At 38.9% G+C, this 20,493-nt stretch overlaps 1 protein-coding gene across 1 annotated transcript; it reads right to left on the reverse strand.

Moving 5' to 3' along the window:
• Positions 1–802: 802 nt before the first annotated feature.
• cmc1 (C-x(9)-C motif containing 1) lies at positions 803–7,197 on the reverse strand. The gene is made up of 4 exons (XM_061051050.1): positions 7,065–7,197; positions 6,597–6,689; positions 1,677–1,767; positions 803–1,597 (listed from the first exon to the last, which is right to left on the reverse strand). Exons 1-4 carry the CDS (start codon positions 7,090–7,092, stop codon positions 1,477–1,479), a joined length of 333 nt encoding a protein of 110 aa, XP_060907033.1. The 5' UTR covers positions 7,093–7,197; the 3' UTR covers positions 803–1,476.
• Positions 7,198–20,493: the final 13,296 nt, after the last annotated feature.

Below are 20,493 nucleotides of genomic sequence, written 5' to 3' on the forward strand. Positions count from 1 at the left end.
TTGTGATCAGTTCAGATTCTCCTCTTTGCAAATAAATGTGTAAACAGCCTTTACGTGTCAAACTCTGCACATGCATCCAGATTCAGTAAGTGTTATTTTTTGTGCATGGAGTGAGGACCAAAAACTTTCTGCGGGAAGGTCCATCTATTACTATACCATCTATCACAGACAGGGTCACTGGGGGGCTGGAGCCGATCCCAGCTGCCATTGGGTGATAGGCGGGGTACACCCTGGACTGGTCGCCAGTCAATCACAGGGCTGATATATAGAGACAAACAGTGGAACACATTTTAAAGTCACCATTTAACCTAAGTGGCATGTCTTTGGACTGTGATAGGAAGCCAGAGGGAGACCACACATACACAGGGAAAACACTCTACAAAGAAAGGCCCTGCTCTAACAAGGGATTTGAACCAATAACCTACTTGCTGTGAGGCGACAGCGCTGACGACTGCACCACCCTGCTGCACAAAATACATAGAAATACAAAATAATGGAAAAAGAACACAAAGCTTTGCTTATATGAAGCGAGGGAGCTAAGTAATAACAAAATACATTGATTAAATATCTTTTATGTTTAAATTAAATATATTTCATTTGAACCAACAAACACAATACAGTGTGTTAGATGCCTGGTAATCATCACTATTATTAACATTATCATAAGTGCAGAGAATGTCCAACCTCTGAGTAATAAAGTCATTTGTTTTTGACTGAATAAAGAAGAGGTGATTAGTTTATCTGGAACAAACTGCATTCATAACATTTTAAGGTTTTTTTTCTCATTTACCACTCGTACAGCTTTTACTGCTACTGAATATCTTTTATTTACAATTCCACGTTACACTGCAAAAGTCACATGAACACAGACAGCTCATGGATGAATGGAAGAAATCATTTCTCTTACATTGTATAAGTGCACAAATCCTTCTGAAATTCTTTGTCTTCTGCAGGTGATTTACCAAACTGACAGATCAAGCAAAAGAAACAAGCAAGACTCTCCTAACACCTGCGCTCTAATTTCATGTACAACACTGTAATCAGCATATTTCAACCATTACCAAATGTCTGACTGTATTCTGAAGTAATTCAGGTTAAGGTTAAGATACAGGAGCTAGCTGTACCTTGATGGGATTTCTGTTCTATCAATCAATAAGAGAATGGGTATATGCTTTGTAAATGCTGCAGATGCAGATGTTGTGAAGGAGATCATTCAGGTAATCTGATGGAGAACATTTGCAAATATACAGAACATAAAAAGTAGACATTCTGATTATAAACCTCTCTTGCATACCAAAGTAGTTTCAGTCAAAATTAAACACATTTCAATAAAATGCACAAGCTTGTGGCTTCATAAGAATTAAGTTCTTAGGTATGACCACGTGTTCTTAGTGGATTTGGTGCCATTTCTGGCCAGAGCCTCGCACACTGCTCCTTTAATGAGGGCAGATCTTTTTGGGAGCACCATTGTGTTTATTACATGCTTGTTGGGACTTTTTGTTTCCTGTTCTTTGTTGGGATCCCAGTCCTCATAAACTCCAGTTTCTCCCTGATGTATTCCTGCTTACACTCCTCAAAGAAATGAGGGTCGTTGTAGCTGGTGGAAGACAGAAGGTACAGTATTTATTTTCCAGAATGAATGTGGCCTCAGGGGGAAGAAACTGTAAAATACTCACTGTATTGTCAGACAATCCTTCAGTGCAGCGTTCTGCTCTCGACACTTAAACACCATGAAGAAACCAGACTCTTTACAGCAGTGGTTGAAGGCTGTAGGAGGTGGAGAAGAAAGGTGTCAAAGAGGGTGAATCTAGCACAAAAGAGAAACGGGCCATAGAATAAATGAATTCATAAAATCTACGTTGAATCTACAGTATTAATATCACATCTTTCACCTTGTGCCATCCTGGAGTCCAAGCCCAGATATAAAACATGTAGCCACAAGCAGACTGAGGTGGGCCTCATCTTAGCACTCCACCACAAGAAGGACCAGTCGTAGGTCACGTTACCAAGCCCTTTATCAAGCTGAAAGCCATGTTTCAGGAGTTAAACTAGAACTGATCTGAGCTATAGTGAGCTCAGGATGGAATTTGAGGTTGCCCAGCTTCCACACAAGCTTTAAAACAGTCAACCAACCACCCCCAAATATTAACATGACTGTAGTTCTGACAATTAAAGTTCTGTTTCATGCCTGACTGTCTGACAGTGATAGCTATGGGTTATTTAGTTTACTGGTTTATTCAACAGGGGTCATACGTTTCTGGCTGTGGAGCTTATTAGATAAATGCTGAGGCTTATTAGGTCGGGGTAGAATCAGTTATATCTCAACCAATTTGCTTCCATCGCTGCAACACCTGCTGGTTTGGTGTCCACAATGGCCGTGTGTGGGGGGGCCTTAAACCTTCAAAGATCAAAACTTAGGAGGAGGACATACTGGCTGCTGCATTATTGTCAGAGAAGCCAGCACTAAAACACAGCCTGTTTCCTAATATCTGATGATAAAGTAGGTAATTTTATGATATTATTCACATCTCATCAAACATGGGGGCCAAGAGCGAAATAAGCCGAATGATATCATAAGGTGGATTTAAGAAAACCACAAGAGACTGGAGAAATGTCCTATAATGATGGTGGGTTTGTAAAGATGTGAGTTGTATAGAAGGATCATATTGAAAAGGCCTGAAGCTTATAAAGATTCAAATAAATATAGACACCTTCCACCACATTCCCTGTCTGCTATCATCTATATAATTACATGAACAATGGGGAAATAGATAAAGACTTAATTATGAAATTATGATTGTTAATCTAGATAGAAAGCCCACTGACAAGGATGCATCAGTGACCCTGTGTTTTTTTTATCAATACCGCCTACTACATACTACAATCAAACGCAGTATGCAGTGCATTCTGCATGCTGTGGTCGATATTAGTATGTAGTATGACTGCCAGACGGTGGTTATTTTGCAGTATGCCCGGCACGGCTAAGCTGGTTTACGGTCTTGGAAAGTTAACAACAGCCCAGCTGACAGGAAACGTCACTGCAGTGTAGCATCCACAACTAATTCATTTTGATTTGAATGATTTTGATTATTAAAAAAAAAAAATCGGTGGGGTGTTTGGTTTGGTTTGGTCTGATTGTGATAATTTCCCGTCACTGTCCGTCATTTCAATCTCTGACATGGCGCTTTGCATTGTGGGAAACAGTATGCGAGGGAGACTGGTCTGATGCATACTGTAGATTTTTCCCCAATCAGTACGACATCCAGGTTTTTCTGTATTTGTTTGCAAACTGCATTTTGGCCAAATCAGTACGTACTACTAGTATAGTAGGTGGTTTGAAAAACAGCCTTGTGTCTTGTCTGGTGCTAAATCCAGATTAAACGTCCAAGGTCTTCTTGGTAAACAAGGTGGTGAGGACTCTGAGCCTTCACCTTGTTAGCAAGCTCCTTCTCAAGAATTTAATTAAAGAACCCTGCCCTCCAATGTCTGCTTTCAAACAACTGATATCATAATCACCGTGTTCAGTGGCATCAGTATGGTTATCACACAGATACTTTCATCAGAATGCAGATGTGAAAAAACATCCGCAAAAACCAATTTAGAGGGGCAGAACAGTGCAACTAATCTAATCAGCAAACGCCTCATCCCTGTCCCATGGCACTCATAGAGGCTGCAGAGGGTTGCCTTTCAGATCGCAGCGACACAAACGACAAAGCTATAAGGCTAGTTTAATGTCAGAGGAGGCCTTTTCAAAGAAAGGTGTGATTCCACTTTCGCTTAAGGCTGTTTCTGAGACACAAGAGTGTGCTTTGGTAAGAAGCTAGAGGCTAAAACACTGAGGGAGGCATGCATCTTTTGAGAGAGATATAAAATGATGAATCTCTGATACTGAATTAGTTAGAGAGGAGAACACATTTTGCTTTCTGAATAATGAAATGAATGAATGATGAAACAGTAAATTCAAATATTTCAGAGCCCCTAGGAATTATCAGAATTTCCATTTAGTTATTTTCTTACAGAGCAGTGTACTTAAATGAAATGGCCAACTTAAATTAAAGTTTTGAAAACGCTTAATAGCAATCAATCCTGAAATGAGATGCTTATTGAGTTTTTTTAAGTTGTTCCAATAATTCACTTCTGCAGACAGAAGTTGTGTAGAGGTCAGTTGTGCAGGTCTGCATCAACAACAAAGCCTACAAAACACAGGGTGTTGGAGGCATATATGCAAGTGAGATAACACAGGAAAACGTGCTTGTAGTTTTTTGTTTTTTTCACAGAACAGAATCATATACACACATGAGAGAGCCCAGTGCAGACACAATCATACAGAATGAAATGATAGAGGGCGAGCGTGGAGGTGTGAAAATGAGTGGGACAAGAAGCTAGTGATGTGAGGGGGGTTTCCACTACCCACACAGCCACTGTCTGTCCCATCACCTCAAGCTGCATTGTCTCTCAGAGTGAGCAGCACACACTGGCTCAAACAGACTCATCAGATTTCTAGAAACCACACAATCATCGTCATCATCATCTGGCTGATGTGTTGCTGCACTGCAAAGCTGCAGAGACCATTTCCATGCAGATGAAAGGTTAGCCGATGTTATGCAAAATGGCCTGATCCTACATTACTAGAAATTATGAAAAAGAAAATATCCACTTAAACTTTACCCTTTTAAAATATACCATAGAAATTCCTCTTTGTGTTAAAAGGAAAGCAACATTTGGATTTGGATGAAGTGACTAGGTTGCTATCAAGATAACACAACATACATCACTGCCTGGAGTTAGGCCTGGGCGATAAAACAATAACGATTATTTATTGTGATAAGTAATTATCACAAATGCTTGATCAATTTAAACCTATAATTACACAAGAAGACATGTGAGGCTAAAATGGGAAACACTACAAACATTTGAAACAATATGACCCTTTAGAACACCCAAAGCAAGAGATGACCAAACGTCCCAAACGAGTTTCAGTGGACCCTCAGCAAGCACCGGGCCAGTTATATATATGTATATATATATACATATATACATACATACATACATATATAGGTATTACTGCACAGCGGGAAACTGTCATATCAGCATTTTCCATCACCATGCACTGTGCTCATGATACTGAAACGTTCCTCTGTTCATGTAGAGTTTGTCATGTTCTGAAAATAAAGAATGGTTCAACCACAATCAACCCCTTGGTTTCTTCAACTTTCACTCAGGAGAAAAAAAATCAGCCTTTCATTTTGAAAGAAATAATGATTTGACCTTTACCGTGATAATTATCCACATCGACTGATATGAAATGTTTTTTATCATGATAACATTGTTTTTCATATCGCTCAGCCCTACCTGGAGTGATAGTTTTGTTTAGATTTCCTGTGCATTTCATTAATAGTAATAATGATGTTTAGCTGTGTTGTGTTTTATGTGTCAAAAATATTCCAATATAAAGAATAGGTTGCAATTGATTAATTCAAACGTGAAGCATTTTCTGGGATCCTTTCTGAAGGAATTTTCTCATGTTTTTCCCAACAACTCCTCAAAGAATCACTAGTGTGAATGCTATGAGCATGTTTTTGTGCTTTGGTAACATATCCCAGTGTTAGTATTCCTCTTAGGGTGAAGAAAGCATACAAACGTTAAAAAGCATATTTCCCTTCTAGAAACGTAACTGTTACATAAACAGAGAGGTGAGAAGAAGTGTGGAAAGGCAGTTTAAATAAAAAGTAATATATTGGCTTTCCCACGTAAACATAAAATCTGTGTACCAAGAAAAGTTGGCACAAGTGGTGTCAATATCTTGAATAAATAAAACAAGAACAACAAATCAAAAAAAATAATCTGCTGCCAAATATACTGTGCTATAGATGGTTTACAAAATTCTCAATTATGGTTATACAATAAAAGGCGATATCATCATTATCACAAATAAGCATATGCAATAAAACAACACAGCAAAAGTCTGACTTCATTGCAATAAATAGGAAAAATATGTTTATGTAAATAAGCAATGTTTTCTCACTCAAAATGTGACATGAGTACATTTAACTATCAGACAGCGCCCTGTGTTGACGGCCATTATTACCGACCTTATCTACCAGCTACCCATTCATTATTATTTTTTTAAAAGGCAGCTCAATTACCTGGTGAAAAAACTACTTTTTGGATTGAATTGGTATTAAGAGTAACACGTTGCAAACACATGCATAGTGTGAAATGAATAAAAGTAAATAAACATAACCAGCATACAAAACTGATAAAATGTTCAAACTTGGACTGATGTAGATTCCCCTTTATAGTGGAATCGGGCTGTAGTCTATTTTACCTTTCAATTGTTTTATTGTGAACTGAAAAGAGTTTTTAATTTATTTGGGAAACTGATATGATTTTCCTTTTTGACAGAAGACATTTTGAGTTGCTGTACAAAAATACACAGGTGTTACTACTTTTATAAATCATTCTTATGAGCCTTGATTGTAAAATACATAGCAGTGCCTGCTGGAAGGCTGTGAACCTGTGCGTCTTACCTACAACAGTATTATTACCTGTGGTGTAGAAAGATGTTCAATGTCATCAGTCTCACAGACACATACCTTCAACTTTCTCAACACAGCGCTCCTTGGCTTTCTCCCTCATCATCTTAGGAATGAGGACATCTTTTTCAACATGCCTCAATTGGATCTCCTCTAAAGATGAAGGGCAAAAGGAAGAAAGAAACGCAGGTGAGCCATTGTAACTGTGATGAGCATCGTCATTAGCCCACATTTGTTTTAGCCTAAACTTTGTCACTGTTATTTATAAAAATGAATGAATAAAAACGACCGAATGCATGACAAAAGTCAACTTAAACCCGTTTTAGAAGGCGCTAAAGTTATCCTATATTAAGTGGAAACATGAATAAACATCATAGTGAGGTTACATAGCTAGCTAACGAGAAGGCAGCACTGAGTCTGTAGTCTTTCCTGGATGCTCGGGAAGGAATAAAACTTTGCAAAGAGCGGACTTGTTACGTTATTTGATCAAAGAAGTAAAGCCCTTAAGACAATAGAAGAATAAAATACCTGGAATAGCTGCCTCCATTGTAGCCATGTTTTCAAACCTTACAAAACACTAGCAATGTGACCTAGCTGGCTATCTTACGTACGTGGTAAATACTTCCGCTGACGTCGTTACGCGGTGTGAAAAACTACAAATCCCAGAGTCACATTCGGACAGACCGAAACAAAACCGACTGTCGTTCAACACCAAACCTTCCCAGGCACGGCAGGAAACCTTGCCACTCTGAAGCTCATATTTGTGCTGTCAAAGACGGAATAATTAAGTTAAATTTACTTTTTTATATTGACAGCGACCCATAATATTAATAAACACGTTTTCTAATGTAATACAAAATTATGATAATAAAAATAAATGATGAATACATTATTATTATTATTATTATTATTATTATTATTATTATTATTATTATTATTATTATTATAATCATCATCATCATCATCATCACAATAATAATCACAAGAATAATTTATTATGTTTTGTGAGTGATTAAAGTTGTGAAATAATATCGATATTAAATAAATATGAAATTTAACCATATCACAAGTTAATTCAGTGAGAACCAGTTTACTTGTTAATAGTTTTACAAATCCCTAATGTCCCAATTCATTTGGTATATGGGCAGTGACAGCTGTAATCTCTGTTTGACCAATGTCTATTCAAAAGTATTTAGGTATTAGCTAAAATATGTTACTTTAGTTTTGTGAAATTTAATTTACAAATGGTTTAATTTAAAAAATAAAAAATGTATTTGTTTTTTTGTTTTCATTTTTAAATGCATACCAGTGTATTGCTACTTGGATCATAAGTGGAACAGAGCCATCACAAAGGTGAATAAAATGCTCCTCTGAAAGTGAATCAACATCCAACCGCAATGTTTGTGAGTCTGCACCACGGACTGCATGAGGTGCCTGACCACAGTCAGTTGTTTGAAGGACTGGCTGTCTGGATCCCATACACCTGTTCAGACGTAGCAACAGGTACACCCTCAGACAGACACACTAACACACCTGATGTTAGATGTTGTCCTTTTGTCCTAACACAAAGGACAAGATTCACACATACAATGAGACTGTAATTTTAAGTAAGAAGCAGGTGTAAGCTGCTCACCTACACATCCAAACCACACATACACACCCAGTGCGCCTTCACGCCTGTGAAGGTGTATGTGTTGCCACCAGCAAAGGGGATATAGTGAATGTCTAACATTTCTGCCTGAAGTTCTCACGGCTCTCTGGCCTTACAACTGCCACGTTCCTCTACAGTGAAGCACTTTTTTCATCTTCAAATCAAAGACTAGGAAGAAGAAACAAAACCACAAGCCATGATCTGCATTCACTGCATATGTTTTTTAAACTCTTTACACAAACAGACATTAAACTGTGTTTCCATTTCTTCTTTCACCAGGTAGGTATCTGCAGGTTTTAATGTCAGCAGATCTCTCCAAACTGCAATCGTCAAATTTCCACAACAAGGCCAAGTGGAGCTGGTGCAAATTATTACAGTGGCAGAAATACATTTATTAAATTGTGGGAAAGACAAAATCCAAATCAGAGAAAAAACATTTAGTCTTTTGAGGGGTTCAAATGAAGCGTTAGAAATAAGAATCCATTGTATATGTTTTTGGCAACAAAAAAATCTGATTCTTTAATGATGACTTAAAAACAAAGGTGAAATAATTTGTTTAGTCCTTAAAATTGCACATGGATACACACATGCAGCAAACAGAAAATGCAATGCGTATACAAAAGCAATCTAAGATGTTAGTTAATTAATGGATAATATTTTTTTATCTTTTATGCAAAGTCACTTTACTCAAACTGTTGTTATTATTCATACTCAAGAATAGCGTCTTTATCTATGTAGAATACATAGTATTTTGAAAATATTTTTTTTGTAGCTTGCATTTAATTTTGCAGCCTGCATAATTCTCTAAATGGATTCCTTTCATTATTTTTGATAATGTTCCTGTATATACATTTTACACTTTTTCTTTACAAATGTTGATGAGTGGAGAGTATATAAAAACAAAACACTAGATTCTTGTTAATGTCAGGCTTGAACTATTGAGGGGTTTCTGTTTTTTTTCAGTAATGGTAAAGTTGAGAAAAGAAAAGCAGTAGCCCATCATCTATCAGGTATGGTTTGTATTTTAAAAGACGGAGGTCAGCCTTTAACGATACAAATACTAACACCTGGGGAACTGATTAACACATTATTTTATTTTGTATCATGAAAGAGTAAAAATGTAAATGCATGTACATTTAAAGCCTATCTTATGTTAAATACTGTTCAAGATAAAGACCATATAACTTCAATCATGCATACGAGGAGTAGAGCAAATATGCATGCATCAAGCACAGTTGGTTTCATAGTGGAAAGTGCTCACTCCCCCAGGTAGCGTGCTGGTTGATATGGCAGGAGCAAGGGCTCCCAACACTGATCCAATATTACCCAAGCAGCAGGGCCCCATGAACCTGGCAGAAGGAGGTTAGCAAAGTTAAACCCTCTTACAACATGCCTCAGTGCTCAGGGCCAACCACCAGCTCCTCCAACTGTCCACTGACGGCCTCAAAACATGGCCCCTGTCGGAGAATGTAAAGGGCCACTGGCACCTATTGCATTAAAGATCCTCAAGAGTAACAGTTTTTTTTGTATGATTTATGTACCATATGTCCTAAACTTAAATTTATCAATGTGAAGTTTACTAAAAGCAATGTTAAAAGTGGAAGGAAAAGAGTTGCGCCAAGCATGAAGAACCTTTACTGCAACAAGTAGGCCTACTAGGACAGATACTATCACATAGGACAGTAACATGTGATAACCAAACACTGATTCTTAAAGTAATGATGAGCAGACCATGTGTTTTCTAAAGGCTTCTCTACCCCTTCAAACAGCCACAGCGAGAAGATCCCCACTGCTGCATCAGTCCCCACTCCTCAGTCTCCGTGTCTCCCAAGACGTTGTACGGCCGGCAGATGGGGTGTGGAGATGAGATTTCTGAGAGTGTTTAAGCCCGAAACACGGGGAGCCTCTTCAGGGTCGATGGAGAGCAGATAATCCAACGACTAGGGTGAGGGGATTACAAACCTACAGGCAGACCTCTGCTGTTGAGTCCTGCTGAGGGGCACCTTCACAGGTCACCTCTGTGAAATTCAGCTGAGGGGATTAACGTCAATGTCAACTATGTGTATTTTTTGAATAAGAGTGGGTCACAGCTTGGTGGCTTCTGGGTTTTTTTTGGATTGTAAAATTTAAATTCTGCTTTGATAGTCATGACAATCTGTGATGGATAATGACTGCTTACAAGTCAAATCAATCAACAATCTCTCCGATGTTTTTGCTTGCTGAAGTTGCTCTTTTACCTCAACCTGATGTGGCACAGAACAAGAAAGATATTCAGATTATATTTAAGTATGCATATATAACTCCTTAATCCAACTCAATTGATACAGGGGTGCAGCATTAATTGAATTACCACAATAAATCACCCATAATAAAGTTCTACCGTTTTATTGAAATAGGCCGTGGATCCTTTTTGCTGAACCTGGCTCTGGTCGTGTTGGCACCACCCGAGCGATGTCAGGATGCATTTCCTCTCATGCAAGTGAAGGGGTCTGCCACTGTGCCACAATCTGCACCCGCTTCTCAAGCAGGCTAAACCCTTTGACACCACCGTTTTTAATTAAAATTACATTAGGAGTAATCAGTCGGAAGAGTTGGGGATGGAGTTCAGAGGGATCGAGGGTTGGAGGGAGGGGTAGGTGAGCGAAGGTACATTGTGCATAAATGGTGGCGGGGAAGATTAAGACCCTTAACCTGTGATCTCTGATGACAGGTGTATGAAAAGAGATACTGCGAGATTGACTCGTGGTTGTTTTTGAACCGGTTGAGGATTTTGAGGGCTTTATGTGTTTAAGAAAAGAGCAACAGTAAAGTGTGAGAATAGCATTTTCACAGTCCTTTGTTTTGCCAGCACATACAAATAAGACGAAACAATTCAAATGCTCAATACGCTAACGTTTTTTCCAATGACTGCATTTGCTTTTTTTCCTGTTCTGACTGGCTCAGCAGTGATTCAGAAAAACATGTTTTTGAGACTAAGTTGTTGAAAGGCTTCTTTTACAGGAGACACATCTGGCTTTCTCACTGCATCTGTAAAAGGGGAAGACCAAATGTTAATATGACTTCCATCTTGCCAGAAACAGGAGAGGGCTGAAGAGAGAATGGTACAAAGGCCCCATTCGTTCTCGCTTGAGGGGCTCTCGCCAAGATAATTATAAGCTTTATGAAAGTACACAGCAAAAAGTGGAAGAAACCCACCAAAGAATGGATAGACAGGAGAAGAAAATTACTTTTCCCCTCTGCCTTCGCTTTCTGCCCCCTTTAACAAGAGACGAGGCGGCAACTGATGGAGGAGGCCTTCTTCAGTAGACATCCTGGGGCTTTTGCGGCGAGGCAAACAGGAGCGAGGCGCAGCATTCAGCACTTCTTGTGTTTCTCCCATTCATTAAGGTAGCAAACCTTTGACCGTCCCACAATGACCAGAGTTTTCCCTCATTACACGGTCCATCTTGATGGAAAAAAAAAAAGATGAAGTGGACGATGGGGAGGACAACAAGGAGAGCAGAAATGAAGACCACACCATTTGAATAGGAGTTTGGTATAGAATCCACTCGCGCTAAACAACACCAAAGAGAACATCTTGTCTTTTGATCAAGTTTTTTCTCCATCTCTCTCTCCTTTCTCTGTCCCTTTTTTCCTTGTGTATGATCCTCTCTAGGCTTCTGCACCCACATTACCTACACTGAGTGTCTGAATGCGGTTAATTATCTAAAAGGAAAAGTTTGTACCTGTTGAAAAGCTATCCTCGGTTGCTTGGCTTGTTAATGCCAACAATAAGCAGCCGTAGCTGATGGTCAGAGGACACCACATGCTGCGGGAGCCTTTCAGACATGTCCCTAATAAGAATGCAGTGGTGAGAGCTCCTCTGAATGCATGCAGGGGAGAGGATAGAAGATAGGCAGGAAGGAGAAAAGAAAAGGGGAAAAAAAAAACATCTTTTACCTCTCCATCTATAATTACTCCAAATGAAGAATAGGCTGGAGAAATGGCGGGGGAGACTTTCCATTATGACAGAAAAAAAACCCATCAAGTAGAGAAGGCAAAGCACAAGATCGATAGTTTTTTAATGGATAAAAGAGAAGTTTTTATAACATCTCAGAAGTAACATCATATGTGCATCGGTGTGTGTATGTATGTGTGTGTGCTCATGTGAAAACCACATTTGTGACTCTGAATCCTACAGTCAGTATGCCTTGGTATAGATCTGCTACACATACAGAGGACTGAATCAAAGCTTTTTGCACACAATGATCAGAGATCTTCATCAGTTCCTCTCACTATATGCAGACACATTTTTCTTTTTTCTCCTCCTCATAAAATGAAATCGGAACAAGAGTAATGTCTCGTCTTCCTCTCAGCATTAGAGAGATGTTGCATTCTGTCTGTCAGATCTGAGTGTGTTTTGTGTGTGTGTGTGTGTGTGTGTGTGTGTGTGTGTGTGTGTGTGTGTGTGTGTGTGTGTGTGTGTGTGTGTGTGTGTGTGTGTGTGTGTGTGTGTGTGTGTGTGTGTGTGTGTGTGTGTGAAGTATGTGTGTGACCCGCTGACCTGAGAGGGAGTGCCATCTCATGCTGAACATGGCCCTGTAAATGTTTTCACACTTTCACAGGGAGTGTCATGTGTGGTTAAGCTTTGGGAGAGGAAAAGCTAAGCCAGCAGTATTTGTTCTTGTTTTCAGGTTTTTTCACACAAACCTCACAGTTGTTTTTGCCTGTGGGCACAAAGGCTTGTTTCTCGAGTCAGTCAATTTTATACGGCTCCAAGGAGAGGTTTATCAAGATCTCACACCAACAAATTTGTTTTATCCTTTGTCTCTCTGTTAAACAGTAAAGACTGATGCAAAGACACAAAACATTTGCAAATGTGTATAATGTGTAAGTGTCCAGGGTTCCAGACATCTGCGTTTTGCATCTGTATAATATATATTATAATGTTTTTTTTAGATCTAGTGTGCAGATCATATGGAAAACTGGTTAAATATATATGTAAACTGGTTTGAAGTCCATAAATCAAATTACATTCTTGATCACATTTGGACACATTTACAATCAAACCCCAAATATGGAAGACATTTCTTATATAAACATATCACACATATCTCAGCTTCTTTACCAACAGCAGATTATGAAAGGAATATTTTAATTTTTTTTTCTCAATGATCCTCCCAGAGAAGGTTTTCTAGCACCAAAAGTTTGCAAGCAATTGACAGTGCTTTTATAGGATCAGTAGGTGTGTGTACGTCAGCGGTAAATTACACTGAAAATGGTGAAAAGTACACCTGGCAAAGGATGATGGAAATATCCCCGTATAAAAACAGCATGTTTATTCATTATAGACTTGTTGGTTCAAAGCGCTGTGCATCTGTGCGTGAGTATGCAGTGTGTGTGTGTGTGTGTGTGTGTGTGTGTGTGTGTGTGTGTGTGTGTGTGTGTGTGTGTGTGTGTGCGCGTGTGTGTGTGTGTGTGTGTGTGCGTGTGTGTGTGTGTGTGTGTGTGTGTGTGTGTGTGTGTGTGTGTGTGTGTGTGAGAGAGAGAGAGAGAGAGAGAGAGAAGAGTGGGGGTACAGAAGAACACAGGCCTCACGCAGGGGATAGGTGCTAAAATATACAGTGAGAAAAACTTGGTGAGAATGTGACAGCTGAGCAATAGGACGGTTATGGGGGAGCTATGTTTTGTAGACAATAACAATCTATTTCTGGTAGAGGTATATATTTTTGTCAAAATTCAAATGCATGGTAAGAAATAAAGACAATTTTTTTGTCATGTCATTTTTATTTTGGTCTGCAAAGCCTGTAGCTTGTGTTATTCATCTTTGAAATCTTTTGCATTTTTGCAGACCCAAAGAATAACTGCAGGTAAATGTGAAAAGTATGACAAGCAAATGTTTCTGTCATTACAATCCCTAAATTTCCTGATGATTTTACACACACACACACACACACACACACACACGTATACACACACAGCCTTCACGATCACATACACACACTCGAAGCACAGGGAGCAAAGAAGCAGCTTCTCAATTATCAAGCTCTCCCCACTCCTCTCAACACCTCATGTTTCTCTGTTAATGACTGGATTAAAGCTCTGATTAAGATGCACTTAACCCATAAACAGCAGTCCCCATTCACATACCATCAAAAAGTCAATTAAAGCAAGCCGGGACTTCAATTAAGACTAACCAAGGCCAGACCATATCGCAGGTTTTTGTTGATGAAGAGAAGTGAAGTGTGTCACTTTAGCTTCTGAGAAGAGGAATAGATCTGGGTCAAAACACATCAGTAGTGTTATCAAGATCTTGGGTGATGATACTTAACATCAGTTAAGAGGGGCAATGCCTTTTATGTATTTATTTTTGACAAAGAAGGCTGAATAAGGGGCTTACAAAAATACAAGCGCTAAAAAAGGTACAAGGGGGTAGTACACTATAAAAAAGGCTTTTGGTTGTTTTAATTGGAAAAAAATATAAATGTATCTCAGTTTGATCAGCAATTTACAATGCATGTCTATCAAACTATCAGTGTTCAGGGTTGGATTCTTTGTTTTTGGATCATTTTTTACTGTTAACTATGTTTAGTGTTTGATTTTCAGTTTTTACAAAGGGAAGCAACAAATTACTAAATTTGCATGTGACAAGAAGTCAAATTAACAAGGTGGAGATGAATCCAGATGTGAGTAAGATATGTAGATCACCCAGTAATAATCATGGTAAACAAAAAAACTCTAAGTCTCAGGGACTGTTGCCTTGCTAGTTGTTGCCAATTCAGACGGGCCTTTTCTACTTTCAAACTTCTAAACAAAGCCGATTAATTAACTCTCAGGCTTATACCTCTGAACCATAAAGAGCTTACAAATTACCTTGGGGGAAGTGATTACAACCATGGAAAACAATAAATCAATCAATGAATCTAATGAAGCCTGCGTGCCGTCGCTGGCATTTCACTCTTACTCTAAGTCATCTGTAGAATAACAATGGGCAAAGAAGGGGATCATAGTTAAATTGTTAATCATAATGTGATACCACAGTCAGCAGATTCCCCATATGAAGAAAAAAACAGCTCAGGGTCCTGCTGATTGGCTGAAAAGGAGGACATAATGCAGAAACTATTCTTTCCACTCCAGTGGAGAGAGGGCCGCTGTTCTGAACAATACAGAGAATGGATTTGTTCTTTTGGTTTATTATATTGATGCTCAGACATATGTCCATAAAACCTCTGTGTACACTCAGTCGGGGAAAAGATATGTTTAAATATTAATGAGATATTAGAACACAAGCTGCTTAAATACTTAAATATATTCTAATAAAGATTTTAAAGGTGGAAACAAGTCACCTACTAGACAACCTTTATCTCAATTAATACAATGTTGTAATGCAGTATTAGCTTTTTTTGTGTCTTTCCCAACCCAGTTTTTTGTTTCGATTGCTTTTCAAATTGAAGCTTTGGCTATTTTTCTTTTTTATATCTTATATGAGTCTAAATGAGTCTCTTGTTTTTCCATAAACACTAAGATGAAGAACTAAAGTCATTTAGGAGCTAAAGATAGTGACATCTCAGCTCACAGCCTGTCAAGAGACGTGATGCCACTCAGCTCCCGCCATGATCTTGGCTCACACTGCAGAGTGTCAGAGAGATGAAGATTTTTAACTTCAAACTGCCTCATCTAGTGTTTTTCATTTATTTTGTACTTGTTTTTGCCTTTGGCCTTTACGGATAGGGCAGGAGAAGAGAGACAGGAAATGCAGGGAGTAGGGCGGATCATGCATCAAATGGTCACAGGCCAGCAACCAGTGCAAAAGACTTTACCTCCTATACTGGGCGCCTGCTCTACTGACTAAGCTAAACCACAATGAAACTATGAAAACTGGAGGAACCCTATGTTAGTTGCCAATCTTTCAGGTAGACCCCTGATGATCCCAAAAAAGAGCTTTGGAGAAACTTTTTTTTTTTAACATGGACCTGTTTTTAATTCGGTGTAAAATCAGTAGTCTGTTTGCTTGTTTTGAAGAAGAGACCTCTGCAGATATTTGCCCGACAAACTGCAAGTTGACTCACTGTCTTCTAATTCTTGGAGCCCATCGGATAATGCCTGACATTGATGTGGCTTCTGGGGGCGACGGCATACTTTTTTTTGGGTCTTCCTTTGTAGCCAATAAAGGACTTTTGGCAACAACTTCCTTTTCCATTTGTCCCATTTTTTTTACAGTCCATCTGGCAAATTGAAACACTGGAGTAGAGTTGGGATTGAGAAATTAAAACTAGAGACACTTGCAAGCAGATGTCGATTTAAAGAGATTTTTTTAAAGAGAAATGGCTGTCAGGAGATGGTCAATGGGTGCTTGAATTGCATCACAACATTAAGCATTTTTCCTCCCCACATAGTTTTCAGTCAATGCTTGTTGAAATTCTAGTCGACAAAACTGTTGTGTCTAGAAATGGATCACCAAATCGGATCATGTGCCTAAAATTTCTGTAGTGTTGTGCAGTATGTGTGAATTAAGATTATTTGTCTTCTCAACTGATGATTTGAATGGTCGACTTTTCAGGACTAGTAAGAAACAAATGTTAATATGTGTTGATATTGCTCCTCACTTGTTTTATATCTTTAAACATATATCTCTTGTTAAATTAACTTGGTTACATCAAGGCAGTAGCTCATTACTGTGACCTGAGATCAAGATGGGGCTGCTGATGCTGGCAGATTGGTGGGCATGGAACTCTTAACAGTACAGATTGGGTGATAACGAGGAAGTGCTCTAATTGGCCTGAGGCTTGTGGAACTTGGGACTCATGGATCTTGGCTCAGGAAAGCTCAGAGGAAGATGAATCTTGTGTGAAGTTGTGATCAGGGTGAACTGGCAAGGGCAGGCTCTGAAACTTGGTCATGCTCAATTTGTATGCACTCTTGAAGCAAAGACAAGGGGGGGGGGACAAGAAATATGAAGCTAACCTTTAAATCGCCTTAATAAATAACTTTTACAGTATAGGAGAAGCAGTACAGCTGTTGGTCCAATAGAGACTCACAAAACTTAAGAATGCCAAAAGGGTCTTTAAATGCATCAAATTTGAGATTTAAAAAAAGTAAAAAAAAATAGGATAATTATATGGTAACCAGGGAGATGCTCCCTGAACGTGTCATCTCATTTTACTTCCTTATTGCTGCTTACCTGGTCAGCCCTCCCCACAAGACATCATCCTTAATCTCAATGAGCCTAATTGGTAGATAAAGGTAAAACAAACAGGACTTATTTAACCTGCCCTCCTATTTGTAAAGGGATATTCAGAGAGATAGTATATAAAGTCATGCAAACAGGATCTCATTAGCAAATGCAAATGAGAAAACACCAAATCTTCGCGGAGAGGCAGAAGTGTATCTCCGTGGGATAGCTGGAACATGACAGCTCACCAACCGCCCCCACGCTGAGCACCAAATGTGATGGTCCGCTCCTGCTGCTACTCTTAACAGGATGTAGGACCAAACCATAAATGTACACGTGGGGGGAGAGACGAGGAAGTGGGTCACTAGGGGCTTTCACCTTCTGCCAGTTGAATCGCTGATGTAAAAACTCCCATATTTGACTTCTTGGTGTTAGCTTCTATATCAGTAATTAGTCAAAACATGATGATGATATGTGTGTTTAGTTTTCTTCAAAATAGATTATAACATGTCTTATTCTTAAACAACACTGACTAAACAACATGTTCCTGCATAATTAACATACATAAATATATTTTAAACCTGTCTGCATTACATCACCTCTCTTTTGCTTTTTAAATCCCTAACTCTTCAATTGTATCCAAGTATGAAAGTTCTGTTTTCATCTGAAGAAAACTTTGAAATTTGTTCTTTATGCACTGATGTCTAATTAATAAAAGGAAGTAAAATATGGGCTGTAAAAACTTTTAAATTGCAAATATTCAGATGACCTCAGACCAGACTAGATCATGTTTCTTGTCTTCCTTTGAGATCAGTGAAGGCAGCAGATCATTCAGGTGGTCCGAAAGCTGATCAAAGGTGATTAATTGCTAATTAATTAGGTCTGTATGTGTGTGAGTTGTTGAGTGGGTATTTCCCAGGAAGTGAGAAAGGCTAACCTTCAGAGCCAATCAGAACTCTTTCTCCAGAGTGCACGTCGTGACATCACAAGCAGCGGCGAGCAGAGTTCCTGCCATGGCTTCGGACCAACAGACCTTCTGCTGCCAGCAGGGTGGCAGTGGCCTAGGGCAGGGCGGCAGTGGCCAGGTCACCAGCTTTTTCCTCCTGCCTGGCAGGAGCACTGCGGGAGGGGTGGCCGGCAGGATGGCAACATGTCAGAAACAGCCCTTTAGACGTGTCAAAAAGCAGGCACAGCTAGGGGAAGCTGCTCATCGAGCGTGACAGAGAGAGGAGAGAGGCCATTATGCAGACAGGCTGCCCAATGAACACATTATAACACCACAGAAAAATGTGATGTACAGTAGTAGAAATGTTTGAGATTTACTTTTTTAATACGGACACTTAATCTTAATATCACACATACAACGAAAAGGGAAAAAAGATGGTTGCACCAGATTTAACGAGTTGCTAATTTCCATCTGAAATCCAACATAAAAGTGAATCAAGACATACAATAAAACTCCATTCATCAAAGGAGAGTACAGACACACACCTGACAACACATAAACTACATTATAAAATGCTATAAACACTGTAAAAGACAAGTATATAAAAAACACATAAAATATACAATAAATACATTTTTTAAATGTTCAGGTGCAGGTCCTTTCTAGATCCTTGCTTTTGTTTTACTTACTCTCTGATGTTCGTCGTGGTAGTAAATTGTAGGTATATGGAGGCCTTACACAATAAGTAACCATAATACAAACTGCATGATATAAGGTACAGGTGTATCGGACACACAATAGCTACATTAGAAAGACGAAGACAAAAAGAATGATGTCAAAAGTCGCAATCTTTAGGATTTTTTAAGACAGAAAATGTATGAAACCCAGAGCCAATATGGTGAAACGTCTTGTAATTTTGTTTAGTATATGGAATTATAGTGACAGTAAATAGCTTGTAAGGCTTCAAGGACCAGCAGGTGGTTTTAAGTTCCCACATTACACTTTGGTAAAGTTTCATACCGGACTTTGATTGGCTCCAAACTTTTGACGTAAACATACCCTGAATGTTCATGTGATCAATTAAGATTCAAGGTAGACATGTGAAAGATTCCTCTAATGCAAATACATGTGAAAAGCATTAAAGTGTCAAACTCTGCACATGCATCAACATCCAGGTCCAGAGACAGGAAATTAAACATCATTCCATGTGTGTGTGTGTGTGGAGTGAATGCAAGCCTCTGTGCTGAGACAAATCAATGCTTACATAGAAACTTATTGGGACTCAAAATGTTCCCCCTGCTGACTCATTGGTTTTTAGTATGATCGGATGTGTTTGTGTGTCAAAAGGGTAGCTGTTTAATATTGAAAGAGAAAGCTCACATGAGAGACTTTCATCTGCTTGACTTTCAAACAAACACAAACTAAACTTCACAGTGGGAACACGTTTAATCGTACATTTACACACTCAAAACAGAAGAAACAACATCACAAAAAGTATGCCATGATCTTGGCAAAAGGGAAAAAGACAAGGAAGGGAATACAGGACCACTGAAATAACAATTCCCACTTTATATTCATGACTTCCTGAAGCAATCAAACAACAGAATCAGTTTATCAGAGCAATCAGAGGTGATTTAACTTTCAGACCATTTGCTGTTCAAACAGTTTACCCAAATAGTTGATTTGTCCTGTTTGATGTGCAGTGTTCATCTCAGAGGTGGCGACCTGCTTCATTAATCCTCTCACTGTCTTTATCATGCTAACTTCCCCTCAAGCAGCAGCAGCTGAGCATCGTCTGGTCCTGAGAGGAGAGCGGGTCTTTAAACTGTTGAAAGGAGCCCCATTAACACATTCATACAGCACTATCTAAAGTCTAAACTGTGTTTCCTTTGAACTGAGGGAGTAGACTGAGAACAGACCAAGGAGGAAACAATCTCAAATGAGTGTCTTTAAAGCCCTGATCATCTGTGAATTTGTTGTGCTTTTGTGACAAACTTAGATGTATATTGGAACAACAAAAAAAAAGAACAACATTTATCATAAGCTTTGGCAAAGACAAAGGATTCAAAGATTTGTGTGCCAGCTTTAACTTGTTGATCTTCTCTTACAGAATTGAGTAAAAAATCGTTTGTTCCTTTAATGGGCTCCTTATTTCAGCCCCATACCTGCACTGGTTTGAAATGAGCTGAGTTTTATTCATGACAGGCTC

This window comes from Labrus mixtus, chromosome 11, assembly GCF_963584025.1.
Source record: "Labrus mixtus chromosome 11, fLabMix1.1, whole genome shotgun sequence".
In the NCBI taxonomy this organism is placed as follows: domain Eukaryota; kingdom Metazoa; phylum Chordata; class Actinopteri; order Labriformes; family Labridae; genus Labrus; species Labrus mixtus.